The sequence below is a fragment of the Strongylocentrotus purpuratus genome, unplaced genomic scaffold (genome assembly GCF_000002235.5).
Source record: "Strongylocentrotus purpuratus isolate Spur 01 unplaced genomic scaffold, Spur_5.0 spur5_scaffold_20, whole genome shotgun sequence".
Lineage (NCBI taxonomy): Eukaryota > Metazoa > Echinodermata > Echinoidea > Camarodonta > Strongylocentrotidae > Strongylocentrotus > Strongylocentrotus purpuratus.
Window position 1 is genome coordinate 12144581 of NW_022145606.1, and position 16200 is coordinate 12160780.

General features: G+C 41.9%; 1 protein-coding gene across 1 annotated transcript; it reads left to right on the forward strand.

The window, feature by feature from the left end:
• Positions 1 to 2007: 2007 nt before the first annotated feature.
• On the forward strand, positions 2008 to 15996 carry LOC115927224 (collagen alpha-5(IV) chain-like). The gene is made up of 6 exons (XM_030992760.1): positions 2008 to 2119; positions 3500 to 4023; positions 5523 to 5722; positions 6417 to 7410; positions 8949 to 9143; positions 11526 to 15996. Exons 2-6 carry the CDS (start codon positions 3606 to 3608, stop codon positions 14318 to 14320), a joined length of 4602 nt encoding a protein of 1533 aa, XP_030848620.1. The 5' UTR covers positions 2008 to 2119; positions 3500 to 3605; the 3' UTR covers positions 14321 to 15996.
• Positions 15997 to 16200: the final 204 nt, after the last annotated feature.

Here is a 16200-nt window from a genome sequence, read left to right on the forward strand (position 1 = left end):
TAAATTCTCAGGTAATGAAGAGTTAACTTCTTTTTTGGTTTGCTTTGCTTGAATAGTTTCGGACCAATTATAATTAGTGTGTTATGGGCAAGGCTGAATTGTGTGGTCCATCATCAGGTGGTCGTACAATACCCGGCCAAAAGTTTCTTGAATTCAACTACAACAAATGAGGTGTAACCAAGCTATTGTGAATAGGAAATTTGATAAGCTAACATTTTATAAACCAGACCAAAAATGAGTTTTAGCTTGGTTTATCTACACTACAAAAATAATGTGACAGTACTGCATGTATAAAAAGAAATGTGCACTTGTGCAACTTCATTATTTTTATAGTGTAGTTTTAATGAACACAATGTCAAAATCTAACAACGCAAACCTGAAATTTGTCTGGAATGAACATTTTCTTTCATTTCCAAGTAACAGAGTTTAATAGGTAACAGGAGTTAGTGTTTATAGTTAACAAGAGTTAGTATTAGAAAACAAGACTTGTAGTTAAAACAACTTTTGTATAAACGTTTTAAGTTTCATAACAACATATCTGTAGAAACATTGGATTGACAAAATAAACATGTTACTGTATCTTTGAATTGAAACCTGGTTGACTTGGTACTTATTGAGCAGTATGGAATTACTATCATGACTATAGACCATTGCAGTCATGGTCTACTATTATAAGTAAACATTGGTGGAGCTTGATTTCAAAACGTGAAGCTTGAAATATCGATGTAATGGCCAATATGGTGAAACAGTGGTGAAGCTTGAACTATGCAAATGGCCAGTATGGTGAAACAGTGGTGAAGCTTCAGACCGGCCGAAAACTTACAAAAGTGAAGCCTCACCTATGGAAAACTGACACAAGTGAAGCCTCACCTATGTAAAACTGACAAAAGTGAAGCATCACCTATGCAAATAATTCAAAGGGTGAAGCCTGGACTAACACATTTGCTGATAAGAGTGATGCTTTGCCTTTGTTTTTTGTAAAGCACATGAAGTGATGGTGAAACCCTGAGGTTACAAATAATTGGCTCAGGTGAAGAAAGGTGATGACCTGAGGAGGGTGGGTCCAGGCCACAGAGTGACCCTTGCATTAGTGAATGTCTTTAGGCAGTGATATTACAGCATTTATATTTTGAATAGAGAAGGGACACATACTTTGGAGTGTAGTCACAGCATTCTTGTAGCGTTGCATACATCCAAATAATAATAAGAATGCATTATTTGGATTTTGTCCTTGTCTATTGCTCTACTACTGTAGTCTTTAGAAAAGAAAAACATCATTTCTTGTTCATCTCATTTTTTCCTTCTTAGTGAATGTCTTATAGCAGTGAAATAACAGCATTTTTCTTTCTTAAAGAGAAGCGACAAATACTTTGGAGTGTCAACATGGCTTTTCTTGTAGCGTTTCAAACAATGCATGCCTTCAAATCAAAATATGAATGCATAATTTTTAGTTTTCCTTTTATATTTGTTTAGAATTTTTAAATACGAAAGACACAATTTCTTGTTCATCACATTATGTTCTTAGTGAATGCCTTTAAGCAGTGAAAAAACACAATTAAGAAAAAAGAGAAGCGACACTTTATTTGGACTGTAGACATGGCTTTTCTTGTAGTGCTGCATACCATGCTTTAAAATCAATATTGAGTTTTGCTTGCATATTATTCTACATGTGTTTAGATAACAAAGACAAATATTTTTGTTCATTGTATTTTGTTTTTCTACCCCAATGTTTTCAAGCAGTGAAAATGAATGAATTGGTATCTTAAAATGGGAGGCAATACAAAATTCAGAGTTTAGACACAACGCTTTCTCATACAAAATCAGAATATGACATGCATCAAATTCAGTTTCCTTGTAAATGTATTACTTTAGATATAATATATATATATATATATATATACTGCGCCTAGTAACAAAGTATTAGGCGTGCTATAAACATGATCTACTATTATAATTACATATCTTTAACTTGAAAATCGAAATTCAGAAATTAACAATTTTCATTTCATTTTTCTTTGTATTGCAGATCCTTTTGATTGAATGAGAGGAATAAAGCCCAGCTGTGCATTGGATCCCATCGGATTAGCAAATAAACATAGACCATGCATTCTTATATTGAGTAAGTAAACTTGACATGACTAGGGGGGTGTTTCACAAAGATCCCAAGTCGAACTTAACTCTAAGTTGACCTAAACAATTATGGAGACGAAAGACTTCATGAATGGCTAATTGTCAACAAAACGGAGTTTTAAGTCTTTTGTCAATTCTGCTTGTTGCTATGGCAGGCAGCCAGTGAAAACGAATTTGTTTATTAAAATTATGGAAATGCAAGCATTACTTTAAACAGACGGGACTTTCTTATTCCTTTCTCATTTTTCCTGATTGAGGTGTCATATGAAAGCGCAGAAACTGAACTTTTTAGAAATGCAATTTTCTCTCTGAAATTCAGATACCGTCTGCCAAATGACTTTTTGGTTTTCTCTCTTCAAATTGATTTTAATCACTCATGCATGAAATATGCATCCATATGATTTGCATCACAAGAAAGAGGAGGATCTAAGCTTTACAAATATGTTTCATTTATTTATTATAATTGTGATTAAGTTATGATAAAATATAAAAAATTCTCAGTTTTTTTTTTTTTTTTTTTTTTTGGGGGGGGGGGGGGGGGATGCACTGTATAGGCAGTGAGTGACAAAAAGTGTCCCAAGAAATGACAAAACCTCCTGTTGCTTTGCATTACATAACTTTATTTCTCTTTCTTGCAGACATTTGCTTTGCTATTTACATCTCGTTGAACATGCATTCAGAAAGTGAACACTCAAACCGTAGAGTCATAGTGAGCGTCAAAACTGTCAAAAGAAATGACAAAAACTCTTGTTGCTTTGCATTTCATTACTTTATTTCTCTTTCTTGCAGACATTTGCTTTGCTATTTACATCTCGTTGAACATGCATTCAGAAAGTGAACACTCAAACCGTAGAGTCATAGTGAGCGTCAAAACTGTCAAAAGAAATGACAAAAACTCTTGTTGCTTTGCATTTCATTACTTTATTTCTCTTTCTTGCAGACATTTGCTTTGCTATTTACATCTCGTTGAACATGCATTCAGAAAGTGAACACTCAAACCGTAGAGTCATAGTGAGCGTCAAAACTGTCAAAAGAAATGACAAAAACTCTTGTTGCTTTGCATTTCATTACTTTATTTCTCTTTCTTGCAGACATTTGCTTTGCTATTTACATCTTGTTCAACATGCATTCGGATCTTGTTCAACATGCATTCAGATCTTGTTCAACATGCATTCAGATCTTGTTCTACATGCATTCAGATCTTGTTCAACATGCATTCAGATCTCGTTCAACATGCATTCAGATCTTGTTCAACATGCATTCAGATGATGAAAGTGACTCTTAGAAAGTGAAGACTTAAACCGTGACAGTGAGCGACAACAATTCTCGTTGCTCTGAATTTTAATTACTTTATATCTTTCTCTTGCAGACATTTGCATCGCTATTTACATCTTGTTCAACATGCATTCAGATGATGACAGTGACTCTTCATAGAAAGTGAACACTTAAACCGTAGACAGTGAGCGTCAAACATTATGTCTGAAGAACTGACAAAACTCGCCAAATTGGCAAACAGCGCCGCCGGGGACAGCGACCTGGAGCTAAAGCTCAACACCTCGCTCGCCTCGCCCAAGATGAGGGCGCTACACCTGAAGGATGAGATCGGGCCGCTCGGGCCCCCGCAGGGTCCGCCTCCGGGGCCGGGCCCGGGTGGGATGAAGATGGAGGACAAGATTCCGATGAAGATGGAGTTGGGGGGTAAGAACTCCTCGCAGCAGGGGATGATGAGAATGGACCACATGAAAGGAGGAGGAGGAGGGATGGATGGGGTCGTTGGCATGGTGATGAAGAAGGAAGAGGATGATTCAGTGTTTCTCCGGGATGGGCAGATGAACCAGATCAACAATCAGATGAATAATCAGATGATGAGCAATGGACCACAGGATGATAAAGGTATTGCAAAGACATTCCCTCAGGGTCTTACATGCTGTAGATGTAAACCCTTCAAAAAAGTTTGGAAACTTGAGTTTGATTGTGTATATCTCTCTTGTTATGGCACATATATTGCTATGATGTTTAGTATCATTAGAAAGTGTGTTTATTCCTCTTTAAAATGGTACCTCATTTGTTATGATATTTTAGTCATAGAATGTGCATTACATCAATATAAGGGGCAAGGTCAGAAGTGAACAGTTGCAGAATGCACTGCTTTCGGTTGGCTGTGCCTTTTTCTGTCGTTGAAGAGTGTAGGGCTGCTGTGCTAAACAATACAAAACAAAACAACCCTCCTGCCACCCTTCTCTCTTTACTCTTCTTCCCCTCCTTCTGTCCTTTACCTGAAATGCTTCATCAACAGGTCGTGGGTTACCCACACCCTCCCTGTTGGATATAAGGATCTCTTCTGCCCAATTCTTAGCTCCACCTCCCCTCGCTCTGTCCTTCATGCAACATACAGGCCTGATAAAAACCCGAATTAAATCGGTTCCCCAATTTTTTTTCTTCTTCCCGATTTAAAAAAAAAAAATCCAGATTTTTTTTTTTTCTTCTTTTTTTTTCTCTTTTTTTTTTACCAGATTTTTTTTCTTCCCTGTTTTATCATGATTTCCCGATTTTCCCCCTATTTTCTCTATTCTTCCCTATTTTGCCCTATTTTTTCCCAAATTTTCCCCCAATTTTCTTACTCGAAAGGGGGGACTGTTGTTAGGTGCCATTATTTCCCCGCGAATCCCTTCTTCCTTATCCTTAGCTTTGCAAGACATCCTTACTGCTCAATCTATTTATTCATAGGATCTTCATCATTCTTTTCAAAAACCATACCTTGCTCTAGTAGCCTCCGTACAGTACTTGTGGGTTTTTTTTTTTTTACAAAGACTAAGATCGACTTTAAGTTGGACTTAACTATGGCAGGTCGTTCATGCCACTGGTTGTTTGCTCTCACCATTTACTGGCATTGGTCTCTCAAGGGACATATAAATTGTCACAAATCTACAGAATTTACGTTCTTTGATAGTTCATTATTGAAGGACAAAATATTATCTAAAGATCATAATTGAGAGGCCAATAGTGAGAGCAAATAGTGGCATGAAGCACCCCCCTGTACTGCTCCATTTGTTTTTTATGTCACAAATATAAGAATCCAATCTGCCCATTTCTCCAACCACTTTGCCCATGTCTTCTCTCTCTTCTAGCTAGTCGTCTGAAAGAATCTTTGAAATAGAGGCCGAGTTCACACTTCAGCCTTAAACCGAACAGCCTTCTTCTTATCGAGTCGCTACACAGGTCCCGTCCAGTGGTCCACACAGGCTTTGGCATGGCAATTCACGGCTTCCAGGTCATCTTGGGTGCATGGCTCTGGCAGGGGTGGGCAGACTAGCAGGTGTTCCATTGTCTGTTCCTGGCCGCATTCACATGCTAATTGTTCAGTTTAATGATCTTTGACGTTTCTCTTGCAGGTATGAACATGCTTCATCGGCAGGTCGGGGGCTACCCCCAACATCCCAACTTCACCATGCAAGACTCCCAGCACATCTACACCTTCTCAACCCTCCTAGCGAACAGGGCAGCTCAGGCCGTCTACACCGGTCAGACCGACTCCATTCTGGCCTACCATCGTGTACAGTCCTGCAAGAGGAAATTCCTGGATCCAGAAGAGGTCTGTTCAGTAAATGATTTTATCATGGTAATATTTAAAAGGGAAGTCCACCCTGATAATCAAGTTTGTGTTTAAAAGAAGCAGAAATATTGGAGAAACGGGTCAGTGAAAGTTTGAAGGTGCAATCAGTTAAACACAAATTGGCAACTCTGTGCGGAGCTCGCAAGATACGTCACTGTGTTGCCAATTTGTGTTTCATTGATGACAATTTCAAAAATTCCGAATTTTCCTACTTTTAATCGGTTATTGCTCAGTTTCACTGACGTTTTACTCTCGTTTTTCTCCTTTCATTTAAACCAACCTAATATCAGGGTGGACTTTCACTTTAAACATTAAAAAAAAAATTGTTATAAATACCAAATGCTACATTTCCAATAACAAATCTGCTCTCAGCCAATCTAGTGTCATAATTTCAGTAGCTTATAACAGTTGTAGTAACTATCAATCATGCAATCCATTGGAACCTTGGCTGTATTTCATAAAACTTGTTATCAATAACAACTTCCACAGTAGCTTATAACAGTTATGGTACCTTGTTATTGATAGCAAGTTATGTAGAACAAGGCCCTGTTTTGCCCTTTAACCCTTTGCTTACTGGAACCAAGTGGTCCCTGTGTTAAGCCTATGGGAATGAGATAATTCAGTGGTCAACGGGTTAAAAATGAAACAGTATTTTTGTTCCTTCATTTCCCAGGATACCGGCGCAGCTCCCAACCACACTGGAAACACAGGTCCAGGCACACCACAACAGAACAATACACCACAATCAGTGGATGGGACAATACAAAGTGCCAATGGCCAGAATGGCAAGCCGGGGTCCATTGATAGTAGTATGGATGGTGCTAGGAAAAGCATTGATGGTATGAAGGGAAAGAACCCAGGAACACCACAAAGTGTCCAGGAAGGGGTAGAAGGGAGTGAGAACTCACGGAAGACACCGCAAGAGGGCGGCACGGGGGGAGGGGGTACAACCACGACCAAAGGCAACAAGAAACGCAAGAGACCAAATTCGTCGTCGCAACCGCTTCAGGCGAACCTTCAAGGTGGTGGCCCTGGGGGACCGATGCAACAGGGGATGCCACCGAGCGGGCCAAGCTTTGGACCGTATGGACCAGGCGCGTATCGACCTGGGTTCCCGCCGCAGAATATGCCGATGCGCCCGCCCATGTCGTCCCAGTCGTTCCACAATCAACCCTCCACGACGGAAACCGAGAACCTTGATCCCAGCGCGTTGTGGGAGAATCCGCCCAACGTGAAAAAGACAATGACCACCACCATGGCGCCGTCCTTCCCACCCGATATGTCCCACCCGTCACCGATGAGGATGGCATCACCTAACCCCGCCATGAGGTCGCCCAGTGCAGGACTCATCCTTGGGAACGATAACATGGTGTCACCAGGTATGCAAGGCGGTCCGCGCACGTTCATGAGTCCATCGCATCCCTCGCAGTCGCTCCCCGCGTCGCCGGTCAACCCGTACGACATGCCTAACTACAAGCCACCGCAGCAGATCGATAACCCCACGCCGGAGCAGTTGCGGCATCGGCAAGAGCGGCTGAGGACTCTCAAGGAGATGCAGAAGCTGCTCTTCCCAGAGGAACATGGCAGTATGTCTCCATCCCCTGGGCGAATGATGTCACCCCTCGGTATGCCTCCTCAACCGCAAGACCCCATGGGACAACCTCAAGGTAATTTCTTTTCCTTAAGTCCCACTGCACCACTTATAGCTATTTGTGCCATCAATATAGCAAACCATGCCTAATCATTGCCTCTTGGTCCTCCATGATCCCCTTTTTCTTATGCTAATTGAGAGCTGATTCGATGAGATAACCACCTGTCAGTTTCCTTGAAGGGAGGTCTGATCCCCCTAGTTTAACTAGTACAGACAGGCTTTAATCTCTCTTTTTTGAGGAGCTCATGTTATGTCCAGCGAAAGGTTTACAAGCATAGCTCCCAGCCATTCCTAATTGAAGAGTGATTTCTATATTGAGGCTTTCAGAGAGGTTACCATCAGCTATCCACTGGATAGGCTTGAACTGCCCTTGACAGTACATGGCCTATATACTTGCTGACATATAAACCCTCTCCTTTTCCAAAGTCTTCTTTCTAAATGCATACAAAATATCCTAAATCTTCTTTAGAAGGTTCGCAGGTACAGTTAATAACTAAGTTATTCATACCCTTCCCAAGTTTTGTAATTTGTTTAGTTATGTGAAAATTGATTTCTCCCAATTTAAGTATCTTGGTAATGTGACATGTTAAAGCTGACAAGTATTCAACTAAGTATTTCAACCAGTCCACCTTTCATTCTTGAGTTGCGAAAAAACCCACCCCCCCCCCCCAAAAAAAAATCAAATGTACAAGGGGTATGAATAATGTAGTTGTTCATTGTATGCACAATGAGGAAGAGAGATGTATCACTCTAGGAAGGCTTGAGAGAGAGAGATGGTCGTCAATTTCCATGTTAAGAAGGTCATAATTCACTGTCACTAGATTAATGAATGTAGAAGTCTAGTTTTTAGGTCGACAACCTCAGATTTTCGATGCTTTAGATTTTGAGTTTTCAGAGAGCTGTTTCCTCCTCTGACAGACACTAAAATAGCATATGATCGATATTATTGTAATCTATGTCTTTTATCGATATATAATTCAATTCAATTCAATAATGGTTTTATTAAAAAACAATGCCTCGCAGCCAAAATGCTGAATTGTGCATGTTTACATGTATACATGAGCTTCATTACATAACATTATATTTCATTTGTTACAATCATTCATTCAAACAGTATTGGTAACATTTAACAGTATTCATGTGTAGCATTTAAAACCAATCACTATATATTATTTACATTTTTTAAATCTATTAAACTTCACAATAGTAATAACAACAATTAATCAAAAGCAATACAATACATAACATACAAATAAGTAAAAAGCTAATACTGAAATTATTGCACCTGTGTCTTTAACAATTCATATTCATTGAAAATTAAAAGTCAGCAAAATGTTGCTCTATGTTGCCTGTTCATCAACGGTAAGTACATAATTATAAATTGATGTCTCTGTAAAACTTCATCTGTTTCACTTTTCACTTCTGATAGGGTCTTTAACGCACTCTACAACTTTATGAATGTAAGTGTCATATCAAGTCTAAATATAACATGTCATTTCATTGAACTTTCTGACAGAAATTAACACTCCCTTAAATTCTTGTTTACCCCCTCAGGCATGATGTCTCCAGGTGGGGGTCCTATGATGCGCCCCATGGGTCCGAGCGGTCCCATGATGGGCCCAGGTGGACCGGGGGGTCCACACCCTATGATGCACCAGGGTATGGGTCCTGGGATGCACCCCCGTATGCCCGCCCAGGATGGTATGAGGGGCATCAGTCCAGACCAACGCATGATGATGGCCAACTCTGGTAAGTCTTGCGGAACAACGAGTCCTAGAAAATAGTGGCATGAACAGCCTGCCATAGTTAAGTCCAACTTAAAGTCGATCTCAGTCTTTGAGAAACATTCACCGGGGGGGGGGGGGGGGGGGGGGGGGGGGGTGGATGTTTCACAAAGATCCTAAGTGGAATTTAACTCTTAGTTGGACTTAAACATTAAGGAGAGCCATTTGTAGCCTTAAAATAAAATATATTAAAAAGCAAAATTCAAGTATTTTGACTTTTTATAAATTCCAAATCAAGAACATGAAATTTCCTTGATAATAGAAAATATGAATGATTTGAATTATCATTTTATGCCTTTTAAAACAACTTTTACCAAATATTTCCAAAGATGCTAACGGCTTTCCATAATTGTTAAGTCTAACTTAGAGATATGTTGGACTTAGGATCTTTGTGAAACACCCCCCCCCCCCCCCCCCCCCCCCCCCCCCCCCCCCCGCCCCAGGGAGTGTTTCATAAAGCTGTGCGTAAGGTGCCACATGACTTTACGAATGACTTGAATATGAAGAGCAAAATGGGATTCTCAAATCCTTTTAATTGCATAAGCTTAAGTTGAATATGCAAATGTAGATTAACCTTATCATTATTTACAAAACATTTTAATGCAAAGTGTATTTCTGGCTACAATTTAATATATATTATCGGAAATACAGTCACATTTTGTTAAAATGTCAGGAATACTTTGGGTATTCCATTTGGCTCTTCATATTCAAATCATTTGTAAAGTCATTCGTAACTTTACACACAGCTTTATGAAACGCCCACCTGGGGAGTGTTTCACAAAGACTCGGATTGACTTTAAGTTGGACTTCACTATGGCAAGGCCGTTCATGCCACTATTTCTCTCGTTATCTACTGGCATTAGTTTCTCAAGGGACGTAACAATCGTGGTCACAAATCTACAGCATTTACATTGCTGCATTGTGCAGCATTTCATTTCTGACTTGCCCCATATTCTGGTGTACTGTACATTCCACAGGCCTGATAAAAACCCGATTTAAATTGTTTTCCCGATTTTTTTTTATTTTTCCTGATTTTTTTTCCCGAAAAAGAAAAAGAAAAAAAAAGAAAAAATTTTACCAGATTTTTTTTCTTGTTCTGCCCTCTTTTATTCTAATTTTACTGATTTTTCCCCGTTAGATTCTGTAATCTTCCCTATTTTGCCCTATTTTTTCCCCAATTTTCTTACTCAAAAGGGGGGAATGTTGTTAGATGCTATTTTTCCCCCGCGAATCCTCTTCCCTTTTTTTTACTCAAGGGGGGCGTGGTTGAGGGGAAAACAAAAAACCTATTTTATTTTTAGTGCTCACTATCACCCCATGATTACATGATCACTGCAAAGGGAAATAATCAGGCTTTTCATTGATACTATAGTCGAGTATGATAATAATGTATCAAGAGATAAAAACGCTCAAACTTTTTTTGGAGGAGTTTTATCTACAGTCTTCCCTCTTTTTCTCTATCTTTTCTCTCTGTATAGATTGCAAGTCATTCTCTCTCTAGATTATGTTTCATATATAATATAGGCTGTTAGTTTAGTTTAATTAATTGATAATAATAAGCCAGTTCACGGTTGCAGTCTGAGCATGAGCAGATAAAGGTCATTGCAGAACAAATTTTGAAATACATGGAGACGAAATACTGGATACGTGCTCATGAAAGTTATGTAACATTATTCATTCATGCACATTCAATGCACTCCATGGTACACAGGTGGAAGTATTCTTTGAAAAGGGGGAACAAAGGCTATTTAAAAAGCACCTCCATCGCTGTAGGAGTGATTATTTCAAAATGCACAAAGTGGGACCTCTTCATGTTTAGAAGATCTGTGGATATTCGGGGTCATTGCAGTAATGTGCTAACCGTGAACTAGTCTATTGGTTTAATCGAAGGCTGCAAGCATTTCAAGCTTCATGCTTGCGCTGTATCCCTCCTATGTCATGTTAATTGTAAAAATTAGTAATGTTCTCCTTTATATTGTCCATGTTCTATTCAGTATGAGTAGCATGTATTGTACTTTAATACTTAAATTATACAGTCAAACCTGCTTTAATGACCACCTACCTACAAAGACTACCTGTCTACAACAAGCAAATTTTTTGTTTCCCTTGAAAATTGTGTTTCTTGTTGAAACATTTACTAAAGGAACCTGTTTACAAAGGCCACTTTTTGTGTTTCCTTTGGGCAGTCGCTGTAGACAGGTTTGACTGTATCACAATGACGGACATTATGTATGTTTAAAATATATGTATGTTTAAAATATGATATAGAAATCAATAAATAAAATCAATTCAAATCAAATATTTATATTGTAGTTTTACTAATTGCAATTTTTTGATGTCTTTGCAGGTATGATGATGCCCCCACTACCTCCTGATTGGGAAAACATGTCTCCTGCTCAACGGGAGTGGTACAAACTACAGCAAGAATTCTACCTCGACAAACGACGCAAGATGATGGACGACCAGGGCAAGATGCAGGGCCGCATGTCAGATTTTCCACCGGGGGGCATGGGTCCGGGGCACGGACCAGGTGGTCCGATGCGAGGAGAACCGATGATGAGTCCGCACCATCCGGGCAGTGGGGGATTCCCCGGGGACGTGATGGGCATGAACATGGGCCCGCCTCCGCCTTATCCAGCAGGACCAGGACAAATGGTCGGGGGACCTCCAGGACCAGGTCCCATTCCGCACGGCATGCAGAGGAGAGCTAGTATGTCAGGGCCGATGCCGCCAATGGGACCGGGTGGACCAGGTCCGGGGATGGTAGGTGGACCAGGAGGGCCAGGCGGGCCAGGTGGGCCAGGTGGGCCACCAGGACCAGGAGGAATGGGCGGCCAGAATGCACCCTTCCCGATGTCACCGCATATGCCATCGCCACGCACGAACCGCTCCAGCTCGGTGCCTGGAATGCCCAGTGGAGCATCGCAGCCTCCGATGAGTGCAGGACCTGGACCCATGAATCCAAACACCATGCCTCCAGGGCCACAGCCTGGTCCAGGTCCTGTTAATTCTGCAAGCTCAATGTCCATGGCCAACACCATGTCACCTCACGCACCTGTTGGTAGTCCGATGAAACCAGTCTACAGGGCTCCTACCCCAACCAGTGTAAACACATCGGCTAACCAACAACCCCAGCAGAACACCGATCCCATTATGAGCTCCATGGTGCGAACGCCGGGAAGCGTTGGCCCCTTGGAACAGTCACCAAGGCCTAATCAAGGCCCAGGTACCCCTGCTGCTATGGACAATCCTGTAGTCCTGCCAAACGTCTCATCGGTCAACACTCCTAATACCTCCCAGCCTGGAACTCCAAACTCTGTCGTAAACAGCACGATGTCAACATCATCTGTACTGCCTCCTACAACAGCTCATAGTAAAGGGGCGCAGAGTAATGCAACAAGTGGGAATAGTAACGTTGGAAGTGCGCCACCTCCCCCAACCTCGAGTATTACCAGTGCGCCAACCCCTAGCAGTTCTGCAGGAAGCACAACCACAACAGCAAGTGATGCCGGGAAGCCCATGGATGTCCAATCCCAGCAGCGTCTTGTCAACTTTCCTCCAAGCCAACTGAACCGAGACAAAGCGCCAAATTTCCCGCCGCGTGGTGAAGACCTGCAGCAGTACGCATCGACGTTCTACCAAAAGACTCTTAAAGAGCCGCCCATGAAAGGCCCAGGGCGGTTACAGCATTTTGGGTCACCACCAATGAACAGTCCAATCAATGCAGACATGCCGACCATTGGCTCACCATCGAGTGGGATCATGTCTCCAGGCGTGATGATGACATCGCAGTCTGGGATGATGCCTCCAGGTGGGATGCCTCCAGGTGGGATGCCGCCGGGTGGAATGCCAGCCCAAAGCGGAATGATGCCTCATGGTATGGAAGGAGGACAAGGACCTCCACCTCCACAGCAGGGTGGTCCTATGATGGGCCCAGGACATAGTCCAAGTGGGCCAGTGATGGGTGGACCAGGACCACCACCTGTCTCGGCCTCTATGATGAATCCCCGTATGGCAGGACCGCAGCAGAGCATGCAGTCTCCTATGATGCAGCAGGGTCCAGGACCCATGATGACATCAGCGCGGATGCAACAGCCTGGCGGGATGATGTCGCCCCAGAACAGCATGATGCCTCATAACATGCCATCGGGCATGATGTCCCCCACCATGGGCCCAGTCGACATGATGGGACCGCAGGGGATCCCGATGTCTCGCGAGCAACAGATGATCATGAGACAGTCGCGTATGATGTCCCAAGGCCACCCTATGATGGACGGTGGCCCTGGGCCGATGCCGGGAGGTCCGGGCATGATGATGCCTCATCCGATGGATCGCGGAATGATGCAGGGTATGAACAACTTTGAACCTGGCATGAGTCCAGGGATGCATCCCAACATGATGAGATTCTCAGGGCCTCGAGGGATGCCTCACAGTGGGTTCATGGAAGGTGGTGGCATGCCCTCTGGCCCCGGTAGGACTAACATGCCACACCCTGGTATGATGGGTATGGGAATGGGTCAGGGTGGGCCTGAGATGGGCGTCATGGGGGGCATGGAGCGAAACATGGGCCCTGCGACATCGGGTGGCCAAGCCAACAGCCCTCTTTCGTTATTACAAAGTAGATTCTCCCCGCCGTTATTACCGGACGGAAAAGGACCAAAACAAACACTTCAGTATTTCCCAGCGAACACTAATCAAGGCGGTGGACAGGGCCAAACCGGCAACCCGCATGTCAATCCTGGTCCCGGGCCAACCCCGGGTCAGGGGCCCAAACAAATCGAGCTTCCGTTCCCAGTGGAGATGGTCACCGGGGGTATGAACCCCGGAACTATGAACCCGTCGTTCTCGCGCGGACCCGGTCCCATGGCACCTGGCCCTCGGATGTCACCGATGATGAACCAGGAGATGATGATGCATCAAGGTTACGGTATGGGCCCAGGAGGCGGGCCAAACCCAGGCGGCCCTCGGGGCCAAGTACCAGGTCCCAATCACATGGGTTACATGGGACCTAGGGGCATGCCGGGATACGGGGGGATGAACCCAGGAGGACCAATGGGCCCGGGTGGATCACCCTACGGGGACCCGAACTTTGGACCCATGGGCCCAGATCCAATGGGTCCCAATTTTAACATGCCAAAGTAAAAAAAAAAAAAAAAAGAGTCATATTATGATGAATGTATAACAGTGTCAACCAAATGCTTGTAATATGTACAAATGGTCATTTTAATATTGTTGTGAAATATGCAGGGTAGGTCTGCTAATGGAACCCTGCGTCGTCGTTCAAATTGGATCATGTCACTGATTAACTAGCTCCAAGCATTGTAAGACATGCCGTTAAGATGTGGCGAGTCAATTTCTTTGGAAGTATTCACTTTTTTGTTGGACTGTATCGAGCCTAATATGTAAATTAAATTTGTTTTGATCTGTATGAATGTTCGTCGGTCGCGCTCGATGAAATGTTAAATCACATTCTTCTACCTTAAGTTTTTATCTATGGGGTCTATGTTCTAACATTGAAGACCAGTTCCCATATGACACAACAACCGCCTTAAGAGAAAAGAAATATGAGAAGAAAAAAAAAAAACGTTGCACAGAATAAAAACATTCAAGGGCTGGTGGGGGCTTAAGAAAGGATTCATTCTCAGCAGAAGCCCATAAGATTGTCGTGTACTTGGTGGTTCAAGACATTGGAATTAGAAACGCACAACACTTATGTCATGTTACGCACGTTTTTTGAGGCGGTGTGAATGAGCCCCTTAAAGAGAAAAACGTAACTGAAAACAAAGGGATTCTGTGATGAATGCAGTTTGAAATAAGTTATGAATTGAAAGCTCACCAGTACGAGGAGTTAACATTATTTGAAGAAGATTCAATTTTTGTTTTTGTTTGGTTCATCTGAAATTGAAGTCACTCAAAGCATTATATCCTCTTGTAGAAGCGTAATGTGAACACTTTATTTTTTTTTTGTCATTCCCTTCAAGAGGCTGCTATGAAATTGAACCCCTCCAAATTTAAATGGAAGAGTCCTTGTTAGTTTTGAAAATCTTCTTCATGTAGAAAAAACAAATCTTGATAGAGGTTTAAGTTTAAAATAGCAATGCAGAAATTAAATTATTTCCTTTTCTTTTCCACATTAAGAGGGCACATTAAGAGGGCAAAATGAACGAATGTCGGGGGTAATCGTCCATTTTGAGCCATTGGGAACCTCGACTCTTTGTCAAATGAGTGGAGACTTGACGCCCTTATAACGCCAAACAGAAGAAATAGAATTAAGTGTGAAAGGACCAAATTGTAGTGTGAATATCACCTAACCCAAGGCTACCCTGTTTACTGCTGAATTTTCTCATTCCCCTAATGTGTGTCGTAAAACCTGTCTAGAAAGGCCACCTGTTGACAGTGGTCAGTTTTCCTGTTTCTCACCGGGTGGCCTTAGTAGACAGGTTGGATTGTATAATTCTGTCCTTGTCAAATTATTAGAGGAATTCCTAAATTGGGCTCAACCAAGTAGTTGGCGAAGAACACCATGTTGCGTTCTTTTGAAGGTAAAATTATAACTTGAAATTTTTTTTTTTTAACCGTTGGTATTTATTTTCTACAACAAATACAATGTGACACAATGAGATTATTTGTGTGGCATATTATAAAGAGTTGATACTGGTGATTAATTCTGGGTTCTTATAAAGAAACTTTAGTATTTTCAAGAGAAATTGCATCCTGAGGTGTTGATCCGAACATGTTACGTTTAGAACAACACGATCTTGGAGAATATGAAATGTCTTTTAAAAACAATAAACACTAAAAAAAAAATACACCAAGAATGACAAGCAAATATGGGACTCTTTATTTTCTCCTTGCAGCATTTCTGAAATTGCCTTTCTTGGCATTTATCTTGGACCACTGTTTGAACCCAATTCATTTTAGATACACTCTGTAGTAGGCCGGTCACTCCAAGCAAAAGACAATAATAATATAATAATGGTAAGTGCTTATCATGCAGACCAAACAAACGACAACCAAAATTA

Excerpts from the sequence above, each read along its gene's own strand:
- LOC115927224 (XM_030992760.1), top strand. The coding sequence starts at position 3,606 with ATGTCTGAAGAACTGACAAAACTCGCCAAATTGGCAAACAGCGCCGCC. Across the intron at positions 4,024-5,522 it reads TGGACCACAGGATGATAAAG|GTATGAACATGCTTCATCGG; the intron begins GTATTGCAAAGA and ends TTTCTCTTGCAG. Across the intron at positions 7,411-8,948 it reads CCCCATGGGACAACCTCAAG|GCATGATGTCTCCAGGTGGG; the intron begins GTAATTTCTTTT and ends TTACCCCCTCAG.